Source organism: Equus caballus, chromosome 6 (assembly GCF_041296265.1).
Source record: "Equus caballus isolate H_3958 breed thoroughbred chromosome 6, TB-T2T, whole genome shotgun sequence".
NCBI classification, from domain to species: domain Eukaryota; kingdom Metazoa; phylum Chordata; class Mammalia; order Perissodactyla; family Equidae; genus Equus; species Equus caballus.
In genome coordinates, this window is record NC_091689.1 from 86,568,934 (window position 1) to 86,586,980 (window position 18,047).

At 56.6% G+C, this 18,047-nt stretch overlaps 3 protein-coding genes across 7 annotated transcripts; 2 read left to right on the plus strand and 1 right to left on the minus strand.

Moving 5' to 3' along the window:
• Positions 1-3,285: 3,285 nt before the first annotated feature.
• Positions 3,286-8,126, plus strand: BLOC1S1 (biogenesis of lysosomal organelles complex 1 subunit 1). Of its 3 annotated transcripts, none has more exons than XM_001504775.6 (4): positions 4,013-4,698; positions 5,405-5,477; positions 7,529-7,661; positions 7,925-8,126. In XM_001504775.6, the coding sequence occupies exons 1-4, from the start codon at positions 4,638-4,640 to the stop codon at positions 8,033-8,035; spliced, it is 378 nt and encodes a 125-aa protein (XP_001504825.1). In that variant the 5' UTR covers positions 4,013-4,637; the 3' UTR covers positions 8,036-8,126. The 3 variants fall into 3 exon arrangements, with proteins under 3 accessions (XP_070127692.1, XP_001504825.1, XP_023499519.1); XM_023643751.2 differs by having other exon boundaries at positions 4,535-4,698; positions 5,278-5,477; XM_070271591.1 differs by lacking the exon at positions 7,529-7,661 and having other exon boundaries at positions 3,286-4,698.
• Positions 8,127-8,783: 657 nt separating this feature from the next.
• On the plus strand, positions 8,784-12,384 carry RDH5 (retinol dehydrogenase 5). Its single transcript, XM_001504776.5, has 5 exons — positions 8,784-8,903; positions 9,483-9,823; positions 9,993-10,251; positions 11,596-11,759; positions 12,034-12,384. Exons 2-5 carry the CDS (start codon positions 9,514-9,516, stop codon positions 12,255-12,257), a joined length of 957 nt encoding a protein of 318 aa, XP_001504826.1. The 5' UTR covers positions 8,784-8,903; positions 9,483-9,513; the 3' UTR covers positions 12,258-12,384.
• An 802-nt stretch (positions 12,385-13,186) lies between these two features.
• Positions 13,187-17,275, minus strand: CD63 (CD63 molecule). Of its 3 annotated transcripts, none has more exons than XM_070271590.1 (8): positions 16,874-17,275; positions 15,610-15,686; positions 14,515-14,703; positions 14,264-14,338; positions 14,068-14,163; positions 13,817-13,957; positions 13,526-13,609; positions 13,187-13,344 (listed from the first exon to the last, which is right to left on the minus strand). In XM_070271590.1, the coding sequence occupies exons 2-8, from the start codon at positions 15,673-15,675 to the stop codon at positions 13,279-13,281; spliced, it is 717 nt and encodes a 238-aa protein (XP_070127691.1). In that variant the 5' UTR covers positions 15,676-15,686; positions 16,874-17,275; the 3' UTR covers positions 13,187-13,278. The 3 variants fall into 3 exon arrangements, with proteins under 3 accessions (XP_070127691.1, XP_070127690.1, XP_023499518.1); XM_070271589.1 differs by lacking the exon at positions 16,874-17,275 and adding an exon at positions 16,474-16,827; XM_023643750.2 differs by lacking the exon at positions 16,874-17,275 and adding an exon at positions 16,230-16,371.
• Positions 17,276-18,047: the final 772 nt, after the last annotated feature.

Genomic DNA, 18,047 nt, shown 5'->3' on the forward strand with positions numbered 1-18,047 from the left:
CTTCTATTCTCCCGGAGATATGCCTTCTCCAGCCTTTTTCTACCTCCCAGCCCCAGGCAATAGAGAAGAGCTGATAGGAGAATGCAGAACAGGAAAACGGGATTGAAGCGGGGACTGCTGACTCTCAGCCCGGACCTCCAACCAGAGTCAAAATGCCTTTAGAGCCCCAGCTGCCTTCCTCTCTGCACCTGCAGCTTCTGCCTCTCTCCATCTCCACGCCACTGGCTCCTGCTAAATCTGAGGCTGAAATCAGATGCCAAGAATCTGCTCCTGACCTCCTCTGCCCAAATTTTTGAGAAGTCACCTCACCCGCCACAGGAGAAAGGAGCAGGAAAGGAGAGAGAGGCTGCCCAAAATTAGCCTGGCTATAAATAGTGGGGCAAGGGGGGGCAGGGAACATGCGCGAGCCCTAGAGCAGCCTAGTAAATTTAGACTTGTAGATTTCCCCTAAAGGAGAAGTGAGACCAGGTTGTTGGGGTGGGGAGCAACATTGTAGGTGAAGGAGGGAAGGAGGAAGCTAAAGTGATCCAGAGAGTGGAGCACGCTCATCATCAGAATGAACGACCTGCCAGAGAACTTCCTGTATTTGAGTCAAGAGTTTGGGAATTTGTTAAATTAAAGCCAAAACTGATATTATCCGATTCCACTCATATAACATTCTCAAAGTGACAAAACAATAGAGATAAAGAGCAGATTAGTGATTGCCAGGGGAGGGGGTGGAGGGTCTGAATGTAAAAGGACAGCACAGGGAATTCCTTTATGGTGATGAAGAGCTCTGTGTTTGATTTTGGTGGTGGTTATTTGAATCTATACGTGAGATAAAATTGCATAGAACTGTGTGCACAAGCACACACATACACACACACACACACACACACACAGAAATGAATCCATGTGAAACAAATGGTGAAAATTGAATAAGGCCTGTATGCTAGTTAACAGTACTGTACCTCTGTCATCTTCCTGGTTTGGGGGGCGGGGCGTGACGGGATGATTGTGAGGAAGATTGGCCCTGAGCTAACATGTGTTGCCAATCTTCCTCTTTTTGCTTGAGGAAGATTGTCGCTGAGCTAACATCTGTGCCAATCTTCCTCTATTTTGTATGTGGGACGCTACCACAGCATGGCTTGATGAGCAGTGTGTAGGTCCATGCCTGGGATCCCATGGCCTGGCAAATCCCGGGCCACCGAAATGGAGTGCATGAACTTAACCACTATGTCATAGGGCCAGCCCCTGTCTTCCTGGTTTGGATATTGTGCTACAGTTCTATAAGATGTCACCGCTGGGAGAAGCTGGGTGAAGGGTACACAGTACTTCATGAACTATTTTTGCAACTTCCTTTGAGTCTACAGCTATTTCAAAATAATTTCAAAACATTTTAAAAATTGATAAATGTCCAAACCCAGCAAAGACTTTGGCCCTTTCTCCAGCCCCTTCTCCCTCCAACAGCCTTCTTCCCCTCCATCGGGGAGCTCTATTTTTCAGCTCTCCCAGCTGACACATTTTCCAGCTGCTGTCTCTACCTTACAAGCAAACACCTCCAGGACATACACTGCAGGGTTAACTTCTCCCTCCACCTCATCTGGCAGCAGAGCCTTGGAGTGTACGTCCCAGGGTCAGCCTCCTCGTCCCCTACACACACAACCCGAGAACCTTCTCAGCCCATCCACCTCTGCAGCACTGGAATCCTTCTGCCCGCCTCTGAGTTCTGGCTGGAGCCAAAGCGCAAACTATGGGAGTGGCTGGGAAAGAAAGAATATAGATGTGACTGAGGGGAGTCGGTGGGGAAATGACTTGACTGCTCTGGTCTTCGAGGACCCAAGGGAAACCTTTGCATCTTGGGGAGAAGGACTGGGAGGTCACATCCCACAGGCAGCCGTCTAGACTGTCTTGAGGGCCCCTTTTCTTTGAGCGCTGGCTTCAGGCCAACATTTGGAACTTGGCCACACCACCAACGGCCCCCCTCTTGAAGCCCAGCCAGATTTCCCAGTGTGAGAAGACTTCTCCACTCACTCCACGTCCTCCCTCAGTCCTCACCCAACCTCTAACAGCTCAGCAGCTTCCGGCCCTGATATTCAGCCCAGCCAGTCAATTTGGAGCTTGGTAATTAAAGCTAACTCTGAAAGAGACCTCAAAAGAACAGGGAAATGAGTGGAGAAAAGGAGCATGGAACTGCATTCGTGCAAAAGAAGAATAATCTAGGGGGGGAATTGTAAGGAGAGATGGGCAGAAAGAGGTTTCAAATGTTAAGAGTCATTCTCCAGATATGCATGCTGCTGTGTCTGTCTCTACCAAAGGCAGGTGGAGCTGAGCTTCAACCACAGCAGAAACTGAGGTTAGACAGTGAGCAACACGGGCCCAGAGAAAGAGCAGATGGAGGATGGCCCTGGAGAGATCAGTTGGCATTGCCAGATACTGGTACCCATGTCCTCTGCCCAGCTCTAGGGCAAAGGAACAGCCAGTGTGTGGGAGAGGAGGTCGGCACTGATGTCTGTAACATGCTGGCAGTCTCTGTACTGATTGTGAAAATGTCAGGCGGCTGTGCCAAGGGGGTGAGGGTAACACAGGATGGGCCTGGCAGTCTCCCTGAATCAGCCTGATCTTAACATTCACAGACTCACCGCAGAAATCCCCAACACCAAGCCCTCTCATTAGCCCCTGCCCTCTGTTTCCTGTCCTTCAAGTCACTATCCTCTGGCACCCCTTCCAACCCTGCCCTCCTCTGCCAGGTCCCAGAGCTCTGAGAGTGGGGCACCGGGCATCTTCCAATCTGCCTCTATTTTGCTTGCTCACTGCAGTTGGAAGCTGGAGCCAGGGCCGGGGGGAGGACTGGGCCAGGCTGCCCTGTGATGGTGTCACTCTTCCCGCTTCTATTGATCAGCCGCTCTATGGAGCGGAGTCTCTTCCCAAATACTCCTCCCCTGCCAGGATTCCCATCAACTGATGCCCCACAAGCTAGAAGGGCACAGTGGCAAGAGACAGGGCTCCTCTCCTGAGGTCTCTCCCACGGTCTCTGCCACACAGCACAGTGGCTACACTCAGGCTCTGGAGCCAGATGGCCTGGCTTTGTACCCAGCTCCACCACTTCGGAGCTCTATCACCTAACTGCTCTGTACCTCAGATCTTCATCTACAGATTGGGGATGACAACAGTAATACTTCAGAGGATAATTCTAGGGATTAAAAGAACTAATACAGGTAAAGTGCTTGACCCATGGTAAGGACTCAGGAAATGTTGGGAAAAGAAGTTATAATGCACATATAAGCATAGACACATACGTACGCAGTATCCAACACTTTTATTCAGAAGTTTTATTTTGGCACTTAATGTTCTGCTTTATGCTGCCAACTACTCCTTTGATGGTTGCACATCTCCCAGGATTTACGATGCTATTCTGCAAAGAGCTGAATGAATCAATCAATCGGAAATCTTCAACTCTTTCTCAGAAAATTCAAGAATGTTTTATTTTAACTCAACCAGCACCCATTTCTCCTCTTCCTGCACATAGACGTATGTAAGTGAATCACAAAATGAGAGAATGCCAAAGTTGGAAATAGCCTTAGATCTGGTTTAGTCTAGCGGTCCTCAACCTTGTGTGCTCATTAGATTCACCTGGACAACTTTTTGAAAAATACTTATGCCTGGCTCCACCCCTCAGAGATCTAATTAGTCTGTGGCCAAGGCATTTTTTAAAACTTCCCCATGTAATGCTAATATTTAGCCAGGGTTGAGAACCACTGATTTAATCCAATCTCCTTGTTTTCCTAAGGAGGAAACCAAAATCCAGAGTGGGTAAGCAACTTGCCCAAAGTCACCCAGCATGTTAGTACATGGTGCCCCAGAGAGACTGTCGTAATAGCAAAAATATGTTGATGATGTTTGTCATTTTTTCTTGTTGGAGTTAATCCCAGAAGCACTCTTCTTTTGTGCAGAGAGGGGTTATATAATTTACCTTTTACTTTGGCAGCAGCACTTACTCTTCTGGTAAGACTGAAATGGGTTCGCATTCCCTGACCACAAAAGGACACAGAGGGAATTGTACATTCACCACACACAGTCAGTCAAATTAGCAAAGCTCCTAGCAGGCTGCTCGAAGCGCCTAAAATGCTTCTTCTCTACAATGATCACCCAGAGCCGAGGGACCTCGGGGGGCGGCGAGAAGAGAGAGGGCTGGAAAAGAGAGGAAGGCTTTCCCTCCCAGAAGGAGGCAGCTGAGATCAACTCGGAACCGGCCAGAGCTGCCAGGAGAGAAAGGCGAGGGAAGGAAAAGAATTTCAATGAGTCCAGGAAGCCTCTGGTCCCGCACCGACCGCGCGGTGATGAACAGCCTGGCAACACCAACCCTTTGGGAGCCTGAGATCCCGAGATGTCAAACCCGGCTCTGCAACGTGGGCACCAAAGAAAGTCCTGCCAACGCTCACCAAAAAGAACCCCCAGAAAGACCAGCGCTCGCCCGCCCCCACCCCTCTGCTATTCCCTCCGCGGCCACTCCCTACCGCCCAGCGTCTCAGAAAAGGGGCGGACCCGGCCTCACGTGACACCGCGGTCACGTGACTCGGGCCCAGCAGGAGCCGAAGCGAGCGGTCCGGCTCCGGAGCGGGAGGGCCGAGTGGCCCGGCCCCCAGCCCGCCGCGACCATGCTGTCCCGGCTGCTGAAGGAGCACCAGGCCAAGCAGAACGAACGCAAGGAGCTGCAGGGTGAGCCGAACGTCCCGTCCGCCGTCTTCGCCGCTGCCGCGGCCTAGCCGCCGCCGGAGCCTGGACCTCGAGTAACGCGCCGGATCCAGGGACGGGCGCGGGCTGCTGGGCACGGGCGTGGGGGAGCCTTTTGGAAATTCCATTCCCTGGCGAGCGGGCTCTGGACCCTTTGGCAGCAATCGTGTCCCCCTCGGCAACGCCCCGACCCTCGGTGTCAGGCGTCCTAGTCCCGCCCCTGCTCGTGGGACGATGAGCCCATTGGTCCAGGGAGCTTCGCATCTTGGAGGGAAGGGACGCTCCTGAAGGGAGGAGGGTGTTGGGGACCGGATAGAGATGGGATTCTTGGAGGCCTGAAACCACCGAAACGGGGGTCGCCTTGATTTCCTGAATCCGGCCCGGGGACCCCGGAGTTACCAATCCTTGGGCCACGACCGTGGGAAAAGAATGCCTGGGAGTCTGGAGTTGGGCTGCCACTGAGTCGCTAGCGTCCCCGGGCAAGGAGCCTCCCCTCGCAGGGCCCCGGTGTCCTCACCTCTCAAAGGAAAGGGCTTGCTTTATGTTTTGCAAAACCCTTTTCAGCTCTGGCCCTCTGAGATGAGTTGAGATGGTCCCGCAGCTACCAGAATGGTAACGAATGGGTGGGAACCTTCATCACCCCTCAGAAAACCAAGTCTCCACTCCAGTCCCTTTTCTCCCCTCCCCCCAGAGAAGAGGAGGCGAGAGGCTATCACTGCAGCGACCTGCCTGACAGAAGCCTTGGTGGATCACCTCAATGTGGGGTAGGAGCCTCTTCCCATCAACGCCAGCACCCCTCCCCACCCCGCTCAAGTTTAGGCACCGCGAGGTCTAGCCCTCAGACTGCTCTTGAGGCGATGAGATGTTCCACTCATCCCCCAGCCTCCCCCCACCCAGCTTAACTTTATGGAGAGCGGCTTGGTCAGCCCCAACTGCTAACATTGCGCAGGGAGGAGCAGCTGCAGTGGTCGGGGAGGCCGCCAGATTCCCCTCCCCCTCCCCACGGTAACTTCCCTGGTGCTCCCAACTTGAGGCCATCTGCCCACCTCCCTTCACCCCTCCAAGCCCAGCTGTCACTTCAGCGGGAGGGAGAGCACCCTCCTTGACCACCCTCTCCTTCTCCACCTCCCACCCTCTGGCAGGCCCGGGGAGCAGCTGGCAGGAAAGAGGTGGCACAGCTGGTGAGGGTGAGGGCAGAACCTCTGCCAGGAGCTACAGCAGAGTCAGGCTGCCTCTTCCCTTCCTCTGGGTCTCCAGAGACCACCCCCCCACTCCAGCCCTAAATGAGAGTGCCAGTAACAACCAAGGACTTGGGGAGGAGCAGAGACTGTTGTCTCTTGACCCCGAGTGACCCAGAAGAGTGGCCAGATGATGACTTGCTCGGCCGAGTAATAGAAGAAAAGAGTCAGTGTGATGCCCTCCGCCGCAGAGCGAGTAGAATAGCCTGGTTGTGAATCCAGAGACTGAGTCACCCAAGGGGCTCTCATCTTCGTTACTCAGCTTTGGGGAAGATTAGGGGCAGAGGAGCCTGTGGCTGGAGCTTCTGATCTCCCTCCTCTCCACCCCTCTCCCTTCACTCGGGTGAATAATAGAAAGTAGGGGGTCAACAGGAAAAACTGAGATTTTAGGACCCCCCAGGGGACTCTCTCGAAGCATTGGGAGCCCCTGCTATTACTGTCTCAGCCCGTACACCCCTCCTCCCATGGCCCAGCTGTCTGCCCCCTTTCCTCCCTCCCACAGTGGCGCCTCCTGGGCTCTGCTGTGGGGCTGGCCCAGGCCTCTCCCTCTTCTCTTCCTTTGCTAGAGGCCACCCCACTTTCGGCTTAGAGGGCAGCTAAGCCAAAGCCAGATTAGAAAGAGTTTTGTGTTGCTGCCCACAGCTCCTCTCATTCTCCGGAAAGGAAAACAAAGGCCCTGTCTATCCCAGCCCCTGTCAGGTGTCCTTCCCACTCTCTCAACCCCCCCTCCAACCCCTTACCCCTCCAGCCCCCACAGATTCCAGTGGGTGGGGACACCGGATGTGGAGTCTCTCAGCAGACCTAGAGCTTTAGGGTGAGGAATGAAAGATTCACCAGCCAATACAGAAGAACAATTATTGCACAATTTCTGTGGGGACTGGGGGTGGGAGGGAGTGGGCAGAGGGTTGGGGACACCAACCTCATGGCAGGGATGGTAACTGCAGCCAACCTTGACTGGGGAGAAAAGAAAACTGTTGCCTAGAGCTGAAGGAAGGGGGCGAGAGAGAGTGTGTGTGTGTGTGTTCATTCCTCTGTGTGGGCGAAAGGAGAAGGGTTGGGAGAGAGACCGAGAGCCAGTGAGTAGCCCCTGGGAGATCCTCTTTTGACCCTGAGTTCCTGAGGAGGGGGGTTGCTCTCCCATCCCACCCCAGATTCAGGGAGGGACCCAATTTCCCTTCCCAACTTCTTGCACAGATCCCTAGGATTCCAATCGCTGCCAGATGTTTCCCTGCTGCTTGATTTTCCCAGCTTCCCCACGCCCCCTTTTCCCACCCAGCTTCTTCCTCAAGGATATCCTCCCAGGTTACCCCTCCCCTCCCACCCAGCTCCAGGAACTCCTTTGGGGGTTGGAGATGGTATGTTTCTATTTAGCTCCCAGCTAGGCTGTCCTGGGGCGTGGGAGGAAGGAACGGGGTTCACTTGCATGTACTGGTCGTCATTTGCATCACATCCAAGAATAGACAAAATCACGAGCTTTTCTCAGCCTGACTCCTGGCTGGCCTCCTACTCTTGCGTTGGGATATTAGTCCTAGAGGCCACTCCCCACCAGTTGACCTCCACCCTCCTCCAATCTCTAGTGTGGCCCAGGCCTACATGAACCAGAGAAAGCTGGACCATGAGGTGAAGACCCTACAGGTCCAGGCTGCCCAGTTTGCCAAGCAGACAGGGCAATGGATTGGGATGGTGGAGAACTTCAACCAAGCACTCAAGGTGGGCCACACTCCCCATATCACCAGCCCCATCCTGAGCTCCCATTGGCTACCTCGGGTCTGTGGTTAAGGAGGAAGTGGGGATGGTACCGGAAATCCCGTCTATGGCCCCAGTGTCAGAGAAACTAAAGCAAGAGGTCAAAGCAGTTGGTGGGTCCAAGCTAAACCCTTTCGAGTGGATGGCTGGAAAGTGATGCCATTAGCGCCCCGGAGCCACACTCTCCCCACCCTGATTCCCGGGCTCCCACCCCATCCTCCTCCCAGGAAATCGGGGATGTGGAGAACTGGGCTCGGAGCATCGAGCTGGACATGCGCACCATCGCCACTGCACTGGAATACGTCTACAAGGGGCAGCTGCAGTCTGCCCCCTCCTAGCCCCTCTGCCCTCCCCATCTTCCCCACTCCTCCTGCCTCCCCATGGGGCAGGAGGGAGGCTCACAGACCATGAATAAAACACAATCCTCCATCTCTCTGTGGTTCATTTCAAGGAGCCACTACCTCAGCATGGGGGTGGGGGTGGAAGGTTCAAAGGCTGTTTCCCTAAGGGACAGGCACTTTTGGGTAGAGGGTGGAACCAGCTTCCTCCTACCATCCCAACTTGCTTTTCCTCCTCGGGCCTGGTGCAGGTGCCTGGTGAGGAAGCAGAGGTGGGAGTTTCCCACACCTCCCCAGAGGTCAGTGGGCCCTGTCCCAAGCTTCCTAACTCAGGCCTTCAGTTTCCTGCAGAGGAGAAATAAGGCAGGGAGCAGGCCTGGTCCCAGCTCTGGCTTTCTGCCTCTGCCCGTGCTCGTGGCCTCTCCCAGCCTGGTGCTAAGCAGTGTCATGAGTCTGGACCAGGTGGGAGATTAACTCGGGTGTGGGGGCACTTCAGGGCTGAGAAGGGGGAGGAATGACAGGTTTGAGGTCACCAACAGAGGGGGGCAGCTGCCATCCTTGACAGACCCCCTCCTCCTGGGAGTCTGTGACAGAGGTGGTCGGGACCCGAGGCTGGAAAAAGCCAAGCAGAGGGCCTGGGCTTGCCGGCCTGGGCCCAGTCCCAGCCCCAAGATCCCTTGGCTCCTCCCCCAGGCCCTCCCCCACTCCACCCCACATACACTTAATACTTCGGACGTCCAGTCCCCACACTGCAGACTTTGGCCTTAGCTGTAGCTAGTGTGGGAGCCTGGAAGACTGGGAGCAAAGTCTCAAACGGAGCAAAAGAAGTTTCAGGCCTTGTGGAAGCTGCCAGCTTTCCCTAGAGGAGGTAAGCAGGGGACGGGCAGCTCGGGGTGCTAGAAGACTAGCAGGTATTACAGGTATTTGATAACTCAGAGCTTTAAGCTGGTAACGTGCTTCCTCACACATTATCCCCTTTGGTCCTCCACAACTCCCAGGTGGGTATGGTGGGTGTTAGCCCCACTTGGTAGATGGGAAAATAGGTTTAGAGATGCACTGAAATGCTCAGCATCACAGTAGGTTGGGGGCCACCAGGATTAAAGTGCAGGGCTCTTTGCCCCATATGTTTCCAAAAACAAAGCCCAGCTGACAGTTAGAGTGAGGTGTCCCTGGTTTCACAGGAGCGAAGATGCCAAACAGGACCCCTCAGCTCCCGTGCAGCAGGTCTGCACACGGGACCTGGCTGATCTGGTTTTTGTTAAGTTAGCCACAAATAGAGGGTCCACCACATCTTTGCTTTGCTTAGATGAGCCACGGTTTGCCAGTTGTCTGCCAAGCAGATAATTTCTCAATCTGCTGGGACTTGAGACTTCCAACCAGTGGGGGTTTTAGGGGCAAAGGCTTGAGGGCCAGAGTAAACTAGACAAGTCTTCCTACCCGGCCTCAGCTGCCACCTGCAGGTCACTTGGGCTCCAGGCATGTGGCTGCCTCTGCTGCTGGGAACCTTGCTCTGGGTGGCGCTGTGGCTGCTCAGGGACCAGCAGAGCCTGCCCGCCAGCGATGCCTTCGTCTTCATCACGGGTTGTGACTCAGGCTTCGGGCGGCTTCTGGCACTGAGACTGGACCAGAGAGGCTTCCGAGTCCTGGCCAGCTGCCTGACCCCCTCAGGGGCAGAGGACCTCCAGCGGGTGGCCTCCTCCCGCCTCCACACCACTCTGCTGGATGTCACTGATCCCCAGAGTGTCCAGCGGGCAGCCAAGTGGGTGGAGACACATGTTGGGGAAGCAGGTGAGTACGGCTGGGGCCGCCAGGAACGTGGTGTAGGGTGTTCCCTCGCAGGGGCCATGGGAAGCTAGAGGGACTCCGCGAGGAGGGAGCAGTGCTCAGATCCTCCCAGGAAGGAAAGGGGCCGTTGGACTGCCTTACCTACCCTTGCATCTGTCTCATCTCCCCACAGGGCTTTTTGGTCTGGTGAATAATGCTGGTGTGGCTGGTATCATCGGACCCACACCGTGGCTGACACGGGATGATTTCCACCGGGTGCTGAATGTGAACACACTGGGTCCCATCGGGGTCACACTTGCCCTGCTGCCCCTGCTGCAGCAGGCCCGGGGCCGGGTGATCAATGTCACTAGTGTCCTGGGTCGCCTAGCAGCCAATGGTGGGGGCTACTGTGTCTCCAAGTTTGGCCTGGAGGCTTTCTCGGACAGCCTGAGGTGAGGGCGCAGGGCCGGGCCTCCCAGCCCAAGGACCGCGCACTCGCCGAACCAGTTGGTATCTGCCCTGCAGAGATGATTATAACACAGCGGCAGTGGAATCCTTGAGAGGAGACAGTCACGGCTCAACCTGGGCTAAGATCCCAGCCGGCACTCATGCGAGCTTTGTGACCGTAATAGGTTACTTCTCTTCACCCCAGTTTATTCCTCATCTGTTCAGTTGGGGTGAGGAGAACTGCCTTGGGGTGTTGGGAGCGAAATGAGGTACATGGAACGCCCCAACAGTACTGCCTGGCACAGGGAGAATGCCCCAAAAAAGGCTGCTGTCATTATTAACAACTGTTAGTTCCGATGAGTCAGTACCTTTACGTACCATTTTCTCATTTAATTCTCCCAACAACCCAATATGGACAGGTATGAATACCCTTAGAGATAAGGATAGGTGTTAGTACCCTTAGAGTAACACGACTTACCCAAGACCACAAGACCAGTTAGTGCAAGTGCTGGGACTGCCCCCAGGCCGGCTCGCCTGTGGAGCCTGCTCCATATCTTCTCCTGCCCTCACCTTTAGACGATAACGTGCTAATCTTCAAAGCCCCGTGAGAGCACACAGCAGCACGAGAACGACACAGGAGCAGGGCCTGAGTTTCGAGCAGGAGTCCCAGTCCCACAGGCCGAGCCCACATTCTAAAGGAAGCCTGCCTTCGTCACCATCACTCAGCAAATAATTTCCATCCCTACTTTCACCCCTGTCCCTCAGTCCTTTCATTTTCCAGTCGGCATCATGGAACACATGCTTTATACTTGGATTTCTGCATCTGTGCTGGGGCGGCTGGAGGTATCCCCACTCTCCCCCCTAGCAAATACCAAGTCCTTCATATCCAGCACTCAGAACTAAACCGTGTTTGGGAAGCTAGGGAATAGGGTTCTCCTAGGTCAGGAGTTGGTAAACTGGTTCTCAGGCCAGATCTAGCCAGCCACCCACAGCTAATAATGGTTTTGACATTTTTAAGTAGTTACATTGTAAATGGTTATATAAGTACCTACATAACCTCATTAATTTTTAGGTCTGCAATGCCTAAAGTATTTACTCTTTTCCTTTAAGAAGTTTGCCCTCCCTGCTCTAGCTCATAGAATATAAAGGAAAAGAAACCTCAAAAATACCTTCCTCCCTCTGTCCCACTTCCCCCTCCACTCCACGGTAGCAGGGATCTCTCTCACCATCAGGACCCCTGTCCATGGTCTCTGATAACTTCGCCATCTCAGCCCCCCGCCCCCAGGTTCCTGAAGGTCCCCTCCCTATAAGGGCAAGAACCCAGAAGCCTCCCTCTGCCCCTACTCCAGGCGGGACGTGGCTCCTTTTGGGGTCCGAGTCTCCATCGTGGAGCCTGGTTTCTTCCAAACCCCTGTGACAAACCTGAAGAGTCTGGAGAACGCCCTGCAGGCCTGCTGGGCACGGCTCCCTCCAGCCACACAGGCCCACTATGGGGAGGCCTTCCTCACCAAGTGTGAGTAGCTGGGCCCACGTAGGGACGAATGAAGGGAAACGAGAGCCAGAAGGGCCAGTCGCGCATCACTCGCGGGAGGAGGCGGGAGGGGCCAGGTGATGGGATGCCACAGGAAAGCAGGCCATATGGGACCTGCCCACTCTCCAACTTAGGGAGGGGACTAAGGATCCTTCTCACATCCGCTGGGCCACCAGCCCCAGGACCCAAAAGACAGGGCCTGAGGTGGGCTGGAGTGGGACAGGGACACTGATTATAACCACCCACTGGGCTGCAGACCTGAAGGTGCAGCAGCGCATCATGAACCTGCTCTGTGACCCGGACCTGACCAAGGTGAGCAAGTGCCTGGAGCATGCCCTGACTGCTCGTCACCCCAGGACCCGCTACAGCCCAGGCTGGGACGCCAAGCTGCTCTGGCTGCCAGCTTCCTACCTGCCAGCCAGCCTGGTGGATGCCATGCTCACCTGGGTCCTTCCCAAGCCTGCCCATGCCATCTACTGAGTCCTGCCCTCCAGCAAGACATTTTTCTTCCAGGGCAGACTCTGATTTATGTCTGTCCCCACCCTGGTACTGCCTGGTGCCTGGCACAAAATGGGCATTCAATAAATGTAAATTGTTTTAAAAAACACCATAGGTGGGCAGAAATGAAAGTGCTCAGTGGGAAACTGACCCCATTTAAGTGCTAACTACTGTCTGCTCACTTACTGCCCAAGGTCTGTGGCCTGTTTAGTGCCTGCAAAACAACTAGCACCCACTGGGGGTTGCAGGGGGACTGTCGCATCTGTAGATGATCTTTGAAGCTGCACCTGGAGGAATGGCCACCAGAAGGCACTGTTGGACTTTCCTTTTCTACGTGGAATAAGGTCACAATTCAGTGTCTGGAGTGGAAATGGCCATTATCTGTTTTTCTTGAGGGTGCAAGGGAAGTGGTGAAAAGTGGTAAGGGCCAGGCTGGGTGGTTTCCATGGAAGAAAGGCCGTATCCACTAAATTCTCCTATCAAACTCAAGAAGGATGGACACTGGCCACACAGGTCACCACCCTGAAAGGAGCCAGGCCCCCTTGGTGGGGGAGGGAGTTTCTAGGCCCTTAAAGTGGGCAAAGGACCAGGGAGAAGATGTCCATGGTAGACGTGGGCAGGCCTCTCCCAGGTAGGACCTTCGTGGGGAATCCCTTTGACTTATGCAGGAGAGAGCTTCATGAACGCTTCAGCACTGAGCCTGGCAGCACACAACTAGAAGACAGGGAGGGCAGTGGGCCACGGCCTCCTCCAGGTCGCTGCTTCCACTACACTCCTTTCCCAATACCCCCCAAAACAGGCCTGCCTTTCCCAGAGGCGCAATTAGAACAAGGTCCCAGAGGACAGGAACGTGGATGAGGAGAGAGAAGGGAGGAAGTATCACTCTTTAAGACAAAGTGAGACTCTCTCTCTTTTTGGTCTGGAAAAATAATCCGTTTAATTGAAAAACCTGGAGTACACTGCCCCATTCTCCTAGATGAGGGGGCTGAAGAGACCAGACCCCCTACATCACCTCATAGCCACTTCGGATACTCTTCACAAGGCAGCAGGCAAAGACAATTCCCAGGACCTAGGAGACAGAGAGGCGGGTGGACAACAGTCAGAGGGATGAGGGACCCCGGACCCACCCAAGAGACCCCAAACACAGCCAGGGCTCCCCTCCCCAGGCCAGCACCTCCTGCTCAGCACCCTCCTCCTTGCTGCCCCTCCTGCCCAGATGCCCTGGCCTGAGTCCCAAGGGTGCCTCTCACCTCCACAAAGGCAATGCCCAGGGCTGCTGCAGCCACCACCAGCACATTTTTCCTCAGCCAGCCCCCAATCTTCTCCACACAGCCCTGAAGGGTGGCAGGCACAAAAGGCAAGAACACCATCAGAAACTTGCCACCCACTGCCCTCTGTACCTTTTACCCCACCCCTAGCACACCCTGGTGCCCTCCCCATCCCCAACCCCCAACTTCCAGAGCCCCAGCCCTCTCCACCTCCACCCCTGGTCCCTCTCGCCAGGTTCTGCAAATCTCCTGCGGTCTCAGCCTCCTCCCTACCTTGGTATAGATGTCCTTCTCGGTGAACTTAGTCCCGCAGCCCTGAGTGACATTGACGCAGCAGGAGTCAGGGACTTGGCCCTTGACCGGGAGAGGGATGGTCTCCCAGTCAGTATAGTTAGTTGCGCCGCAGCAGTGGAACTGGGGGAGAGGACAGAGACGGAAGAGGGCTGTTCGGTGAGCGTCCACCCTCAGTTTGGGGAGGAGACGCTTCCTCCCTGGCCACCTCTGCTCCCAGCAGCCCCACTCACTTTTTCCTGCATCCTGTCCAGGATCAAAGCAGTGTGGTTGTCTTTTGGATAATTTTGCATCTGCTGCTTGAAGTCCTTACTAAATTCTGACATTACCTGGGAGCAGGGAGGAGCATTGTTCAGGTCAGAATTCTGGGCACCTGGGCCCCAGAGCAGCCAGGCCTGAGGCAGGGCCCTCCCCTCAGGCCCCGCTTACCCTGTCTCTAAAGACATAGCCAGCTATGGCTGCGGCCACCTCCACCAGCGTGATAAGAGACAGGAAGACGGCAAACTGCAGGAGCAAAGGGTGGGGGTCAGGTTTGGAGTCTGGGTGAGAGGGGCCTGCTGTGGCCCACCAGTCTCTGGAACACCGACAAAGGTTTTTCCCAGCCACCCTCGTGCGTCCCCTCCATAGAATTGCCCTTCCAGTAGTCCCAGGCACCCACACCGGCTCCACAGCCCACTCACCGTGATCATAAGACAGTAGTTCTCCTTGCAGGCCCCACAGCAGCCCACAAAGGCCACCAGGAAGAGGAAGGCACCCACTGCGATGATGACCACGGGCACGAGGGAGCCAGTGGTGGCTCCCGGGATGATGGTCTGACTCAGGACCACCTGGGTTGCTACACCCACAGCAATCAGACCCACTGCGCAGGCCTGCGGGGAGGGCAGGTCAGGGTTAGGCCTAGACCCACAACCCATCAGCCCTCCACGGTGGAGGGCAGCGGGTGCACCCAGGACACAGACTTAACGCCATCAGAGAGAAACAGATTCTCACACTTCCAGGAAACTTTTGACTGCGGGGGTGGGGAGGGGGAGGATGACCCATCCCTGCTGCACAGTTTGAGCAAGTACAAAAAGAGAAGTTCCCAGAAAGCCTTGATCCCAGGGCATATGTTCCCAACCAAGAGTAGTGCTCCCTCCAGGGCTCCCAAAAATACCCTCTCACTATCCTCCGATGCCCACCCCATCCTCATGAGCTGAGACTAGGGTTCCTCAGGCCAGCTAGACCAGCGAGGAGAAGGAAGTAGAAAAAAGTGGGCAAGAGTGGGGTGCTCCCCCCAGACAAACAGCAGCCTCTCAAGCCAGGAGCCCAGGGCAGGAGCAAATTGAGGTGGGCAGAGCGCTTCCCCACCCGCTAGCAGCTGGGAAGGGTGAAGAGGGATGAAGGAGGGAATGGAGAGGAATGAGGGGTGGGCGGGGGAGAATGGAGAGAGGAGAATGGGGAGCGGAGAGAAGCCCCGCGGAGATAGCATCAGGCCGTTGGCTGGTTGCCCCACTGCCCACATCACACGAGGTTGGGTCACCAAACAGGAAGGGCCAGAAGGGGCTTGGGGGAAGGCGCTGCGCTCCCAGACTGGCCATTCTGGTCCAAACCAGCCTCAGAGGCCCCTGAAAGCTGGAGGGAGGGGGTGGCCGTGCAGTCTTCAGCCCGTTGCCGGGCTTTCCTTCCACATCTGGTCTCCAGCTGCCTTCATTCTTGGTCCCTCAGCCCTCAGCACTCCGCAGCCAGGTCTCCCTGCACCCCGCCAGCGCGCCCGGACAGGGCCCCTGCCCACTCACGCAAAAGGCCAGCAGAAGAACGTAGAGCATGAACTTGACACATTTCATTCCTCCTTCCACCGCCATGGCTGCCGGGCCTGCGCCAAGGGAAGGGCAGGGGGATTAGAGCCGGCCGAGGGGGCACCTCAGTTTCCGGGCTCCCCGCCGGCCCTCGAGGCCTTCCCTGCCCGGCCCCCATTCCGGCCCCTCCCACCCGGAAACCCGCGGTCGGATCCACGTCTCCCAGCCCCCTCTTCCCGGCCGGAGAGGGGTGGGGGCGGCCGCCGCGAAGCCCGGACCCCGCCCCGCAGCCTAGCGGGCCAGGGACCGATCGGATGGCGCCGGTGGGGCCCAGCCTGACGCCCACCCTCGGCCGCCAATCCCCCGGCGTCTAACACCCCCTCCCCACCAACCAGCCCCGGAAACCGGTCCTCAGCCCCAGCCCGGCCCCGGGCCACCTCTCCCCGGGCTCGGACCACCCCCAAAGAAGGCCGGCCGCCGCCCCACCCCGCCCGCACGCCCGGGCTCTGGAACTTTTCAAAGTTGCAAAGTCGCGAGGACCCCGGGAGCGGCCGGAGCGCGGGCGGGTCTCCGGAGGCCCGGGTGCCCCCCTCGCCGAGTCGGCCAGGCCCGCGCCTCACCTGGGCTCCCCGAGGCTCGCTCCTCTCGCGCCGCGGTCCGGGGCTCTCTAGCGGCGGGCCCCGCTCCCGCCCCGCTCGCTCGCCCGCGGCCCCGCCCCGGCCTCCAGCCCCCTCCCCCGCCGCCTCCCCAGCCCAGTGGCCGGCAGCCTCCCTCATGTGACGCGGGAACAGCTGCGGCCTGAGTCACCCGGACAGAGAGGGGAGGGCCGAGCCCCCCGCCCGGCCAGGGCCACGTGGCCCCTACCTGGAGGACAGCGCCCAAACCCGGACAGGGAGGGTCCCCGGGACCGGACCTCACGGCGCCTGGGCCCTACTGGCGCCCCCAGCCCGCTCCGGGGCAGGAGGGCGGGACGAAGCGCCGCTCGTGCCCTCTGGGTCAGGGAAGCGGAGGAGACGCGTGGGAGCCAAAGGAGGGGTCAGCGGCCCAGAGCTACCCTCTGAGTGCCCGGGCCGGGCGGCACAGCTGAGGCAAGGTGACAAGATGGTCAAGCAGAGGCCTCCTCATCTCCCACCCAGAGCCCACTCCCTGCCTGTGGCTCCATCTCAGTTCAAGCCCCCACTCCCATCCCCCAGTCAGCAGAGGGCGCCGTTGGCTCCCTGGGATCGGGTGGGGCCAGAATAAACACTTCCAGAAAGTCGCTGACCTCACGTCCTGGGAGTCCCCCAACATTCTAGAGTGGGGGTTCTTGTTCCCCCTCTGTTAGTGCCTTCTCTATTTTCTAGGGCTCCTGAGTAGTGGGCGGAGAAGGGGAGGAAGCCCTTCTCCGGGGCCATCCTACCCAGTCAAATCGCGACGCTTGAGAATCCGGTCCCTCCCTCCGGGGGAGGATTCACAAGGTCCGTGTTCCGACCAGTCCTGGATCAGCCCGTCCTGGTGCGGGCATCGGGGAGGACACTAAGGTGGGCATGGCATATATCCCCTGGATTTGTCCCTGCCATCCTAGCTGACAGCCTTTCTCATTCCAATGGGCAAAGCCAAGTGAGGGCTGGAAGGGGAGGTGGCGTCCTCAAGCTGCTTCTCTCCCTTGTGTGCCATGGTGGTCCCCAGAAGGAGCTGTGTGAACAAGCCAGGGACAGAAACAGCCCCCGCCCCCAGCCAGGGCCCCGCCCCTTAGGTTCTTATGGTCCCGCCTCAAGAACCACTTTCTGAGTCTTGGTGTGTGTACACAAAGAAGGAAAGAAACTGTAAGAGCAAAAGAAAGGAGATCTGAGCTGGGCTGAGAACCAGTTTCCAGGATTACAACCTTCCAGCAAGACACATCAAGCCCGTTCTGGACCTTACTGCCGAGTTACCACAGCAGGCAGACTGGAGGAGGAGCGAAGATGCTGAAGAAAGGAGTATTCATCAGTTTCTCTATTGTGCTGCCACTAGATGCCCGGCATGTGCTAGGCATGGGACCAGCAAGGCGAGGAAGACAGTGGCCCTGCCCTCTGCCAGCAGGCAGAACCAAGCCCACCCTGTGAACAGAGGCGGACCCCCTGCTGGCAGCTGGACCAGCTCAGAGGGAGGGAAAAGAAAAAGAACGAATTTCACAGAGGTGGGTGGTGATTTCTGAGGTGACCTTAGAGAATAAAGGGGCACCTGTCAGTTCCAGGGACAAGGAAAGGGCCAAGTATAAAAAAGGAGTAGTTTAAAAAGTCCCTGTAGCTTGGGGTTGGCTGGTTCAAAGGGCTCAAAGCGAAGCCAAAGGGAAGGATGTTGTGAAAGACGACAGGAGGAAGGTGGTCTGAAGTCAAGACTGAGAAACTTTAGACGCGTAACAACCAAGTATAATGCTTGGTCTTTGAACAAACCAACTGTGAAAGACATTTTGGGAA

What these genes read in the sequence shown, in the direction of transcription:
- BLOC1S1 (XM_070271591.1), top strand. Translation starts at nt 4,367, where the DNA reads ATGTCAAACCCGGCTCTGCAACGTGGGCACCAAAGAAAGTCCTGCCAA. An exon ending in CGAACGCAAGGAGCTGCAGG is followed by an intron (nt 4,699 to 5,404) that starts GTGAGCCGAACG and finishes CCCTCCCCCCAG; the next exon opens with AGAAGAGGAGGCGAGAGGCT. An exon ending in GTGGATCACCTCAATGTGGG is followed by an intron (nt 5,478 to 7,924) that starts GTAGGAGCCTCT and finishes TCCTCCTCCCAG; the next exon opens with GAAATCGGGGATGTGGAGAA.
- RDH5 (XM_001504776.5), top strand. Translation starts at nt 9,514, where the DNA reads ATGTGGCTGCCTCTGCTGCTGGGAACCTTGCTCTGGGTGGCGCTGTGG. An exon ending in GACACATGTTGGGGAAGCAG is followed by an intron (nt 9,824 to 9,992) that starts GTGAGTACGGCT and finishes ATCTCCCCACAG; the next exon opens with GGCTTTTTGGTCTGGTGAAT. An exon ending in GGAGGCCTTCCTCACCAAGT is followed by an intron (nt 11,760 to 12,033) that starts GTGAGTAGCTGG and finishes ACTGGGCTGCAG; the next exon opens with ACCTGAAGGTGCAGCAGCGC.
- CD63 (XM_070271590.1), bottom strand. Translation starts at nt 15,675, where the DNA reads ATGGCGGTGGAAGGAGGAATGAAATGTGTCAAGTTCATGCTCTACGTT. An exon ending in TTCTTCTGCTGGCCTTTTGC is followed by an intron (nt 14,704 to 15,609) that starts GTGAGTGGGCAG and finishes CCCTCCCCGCAG; the next exon opens with GCCTGCGCAGTGGGTCTGAT. An exon ending in TGGGCATTGCCTTTGTGGAG is followed by an intron (nt 13,345 to 13,525) that starts GTGAGAGGCACC and finishes TCTGTCTCCTAG; the next exon opens with GTCCTGGGAATTGTCTTTGC.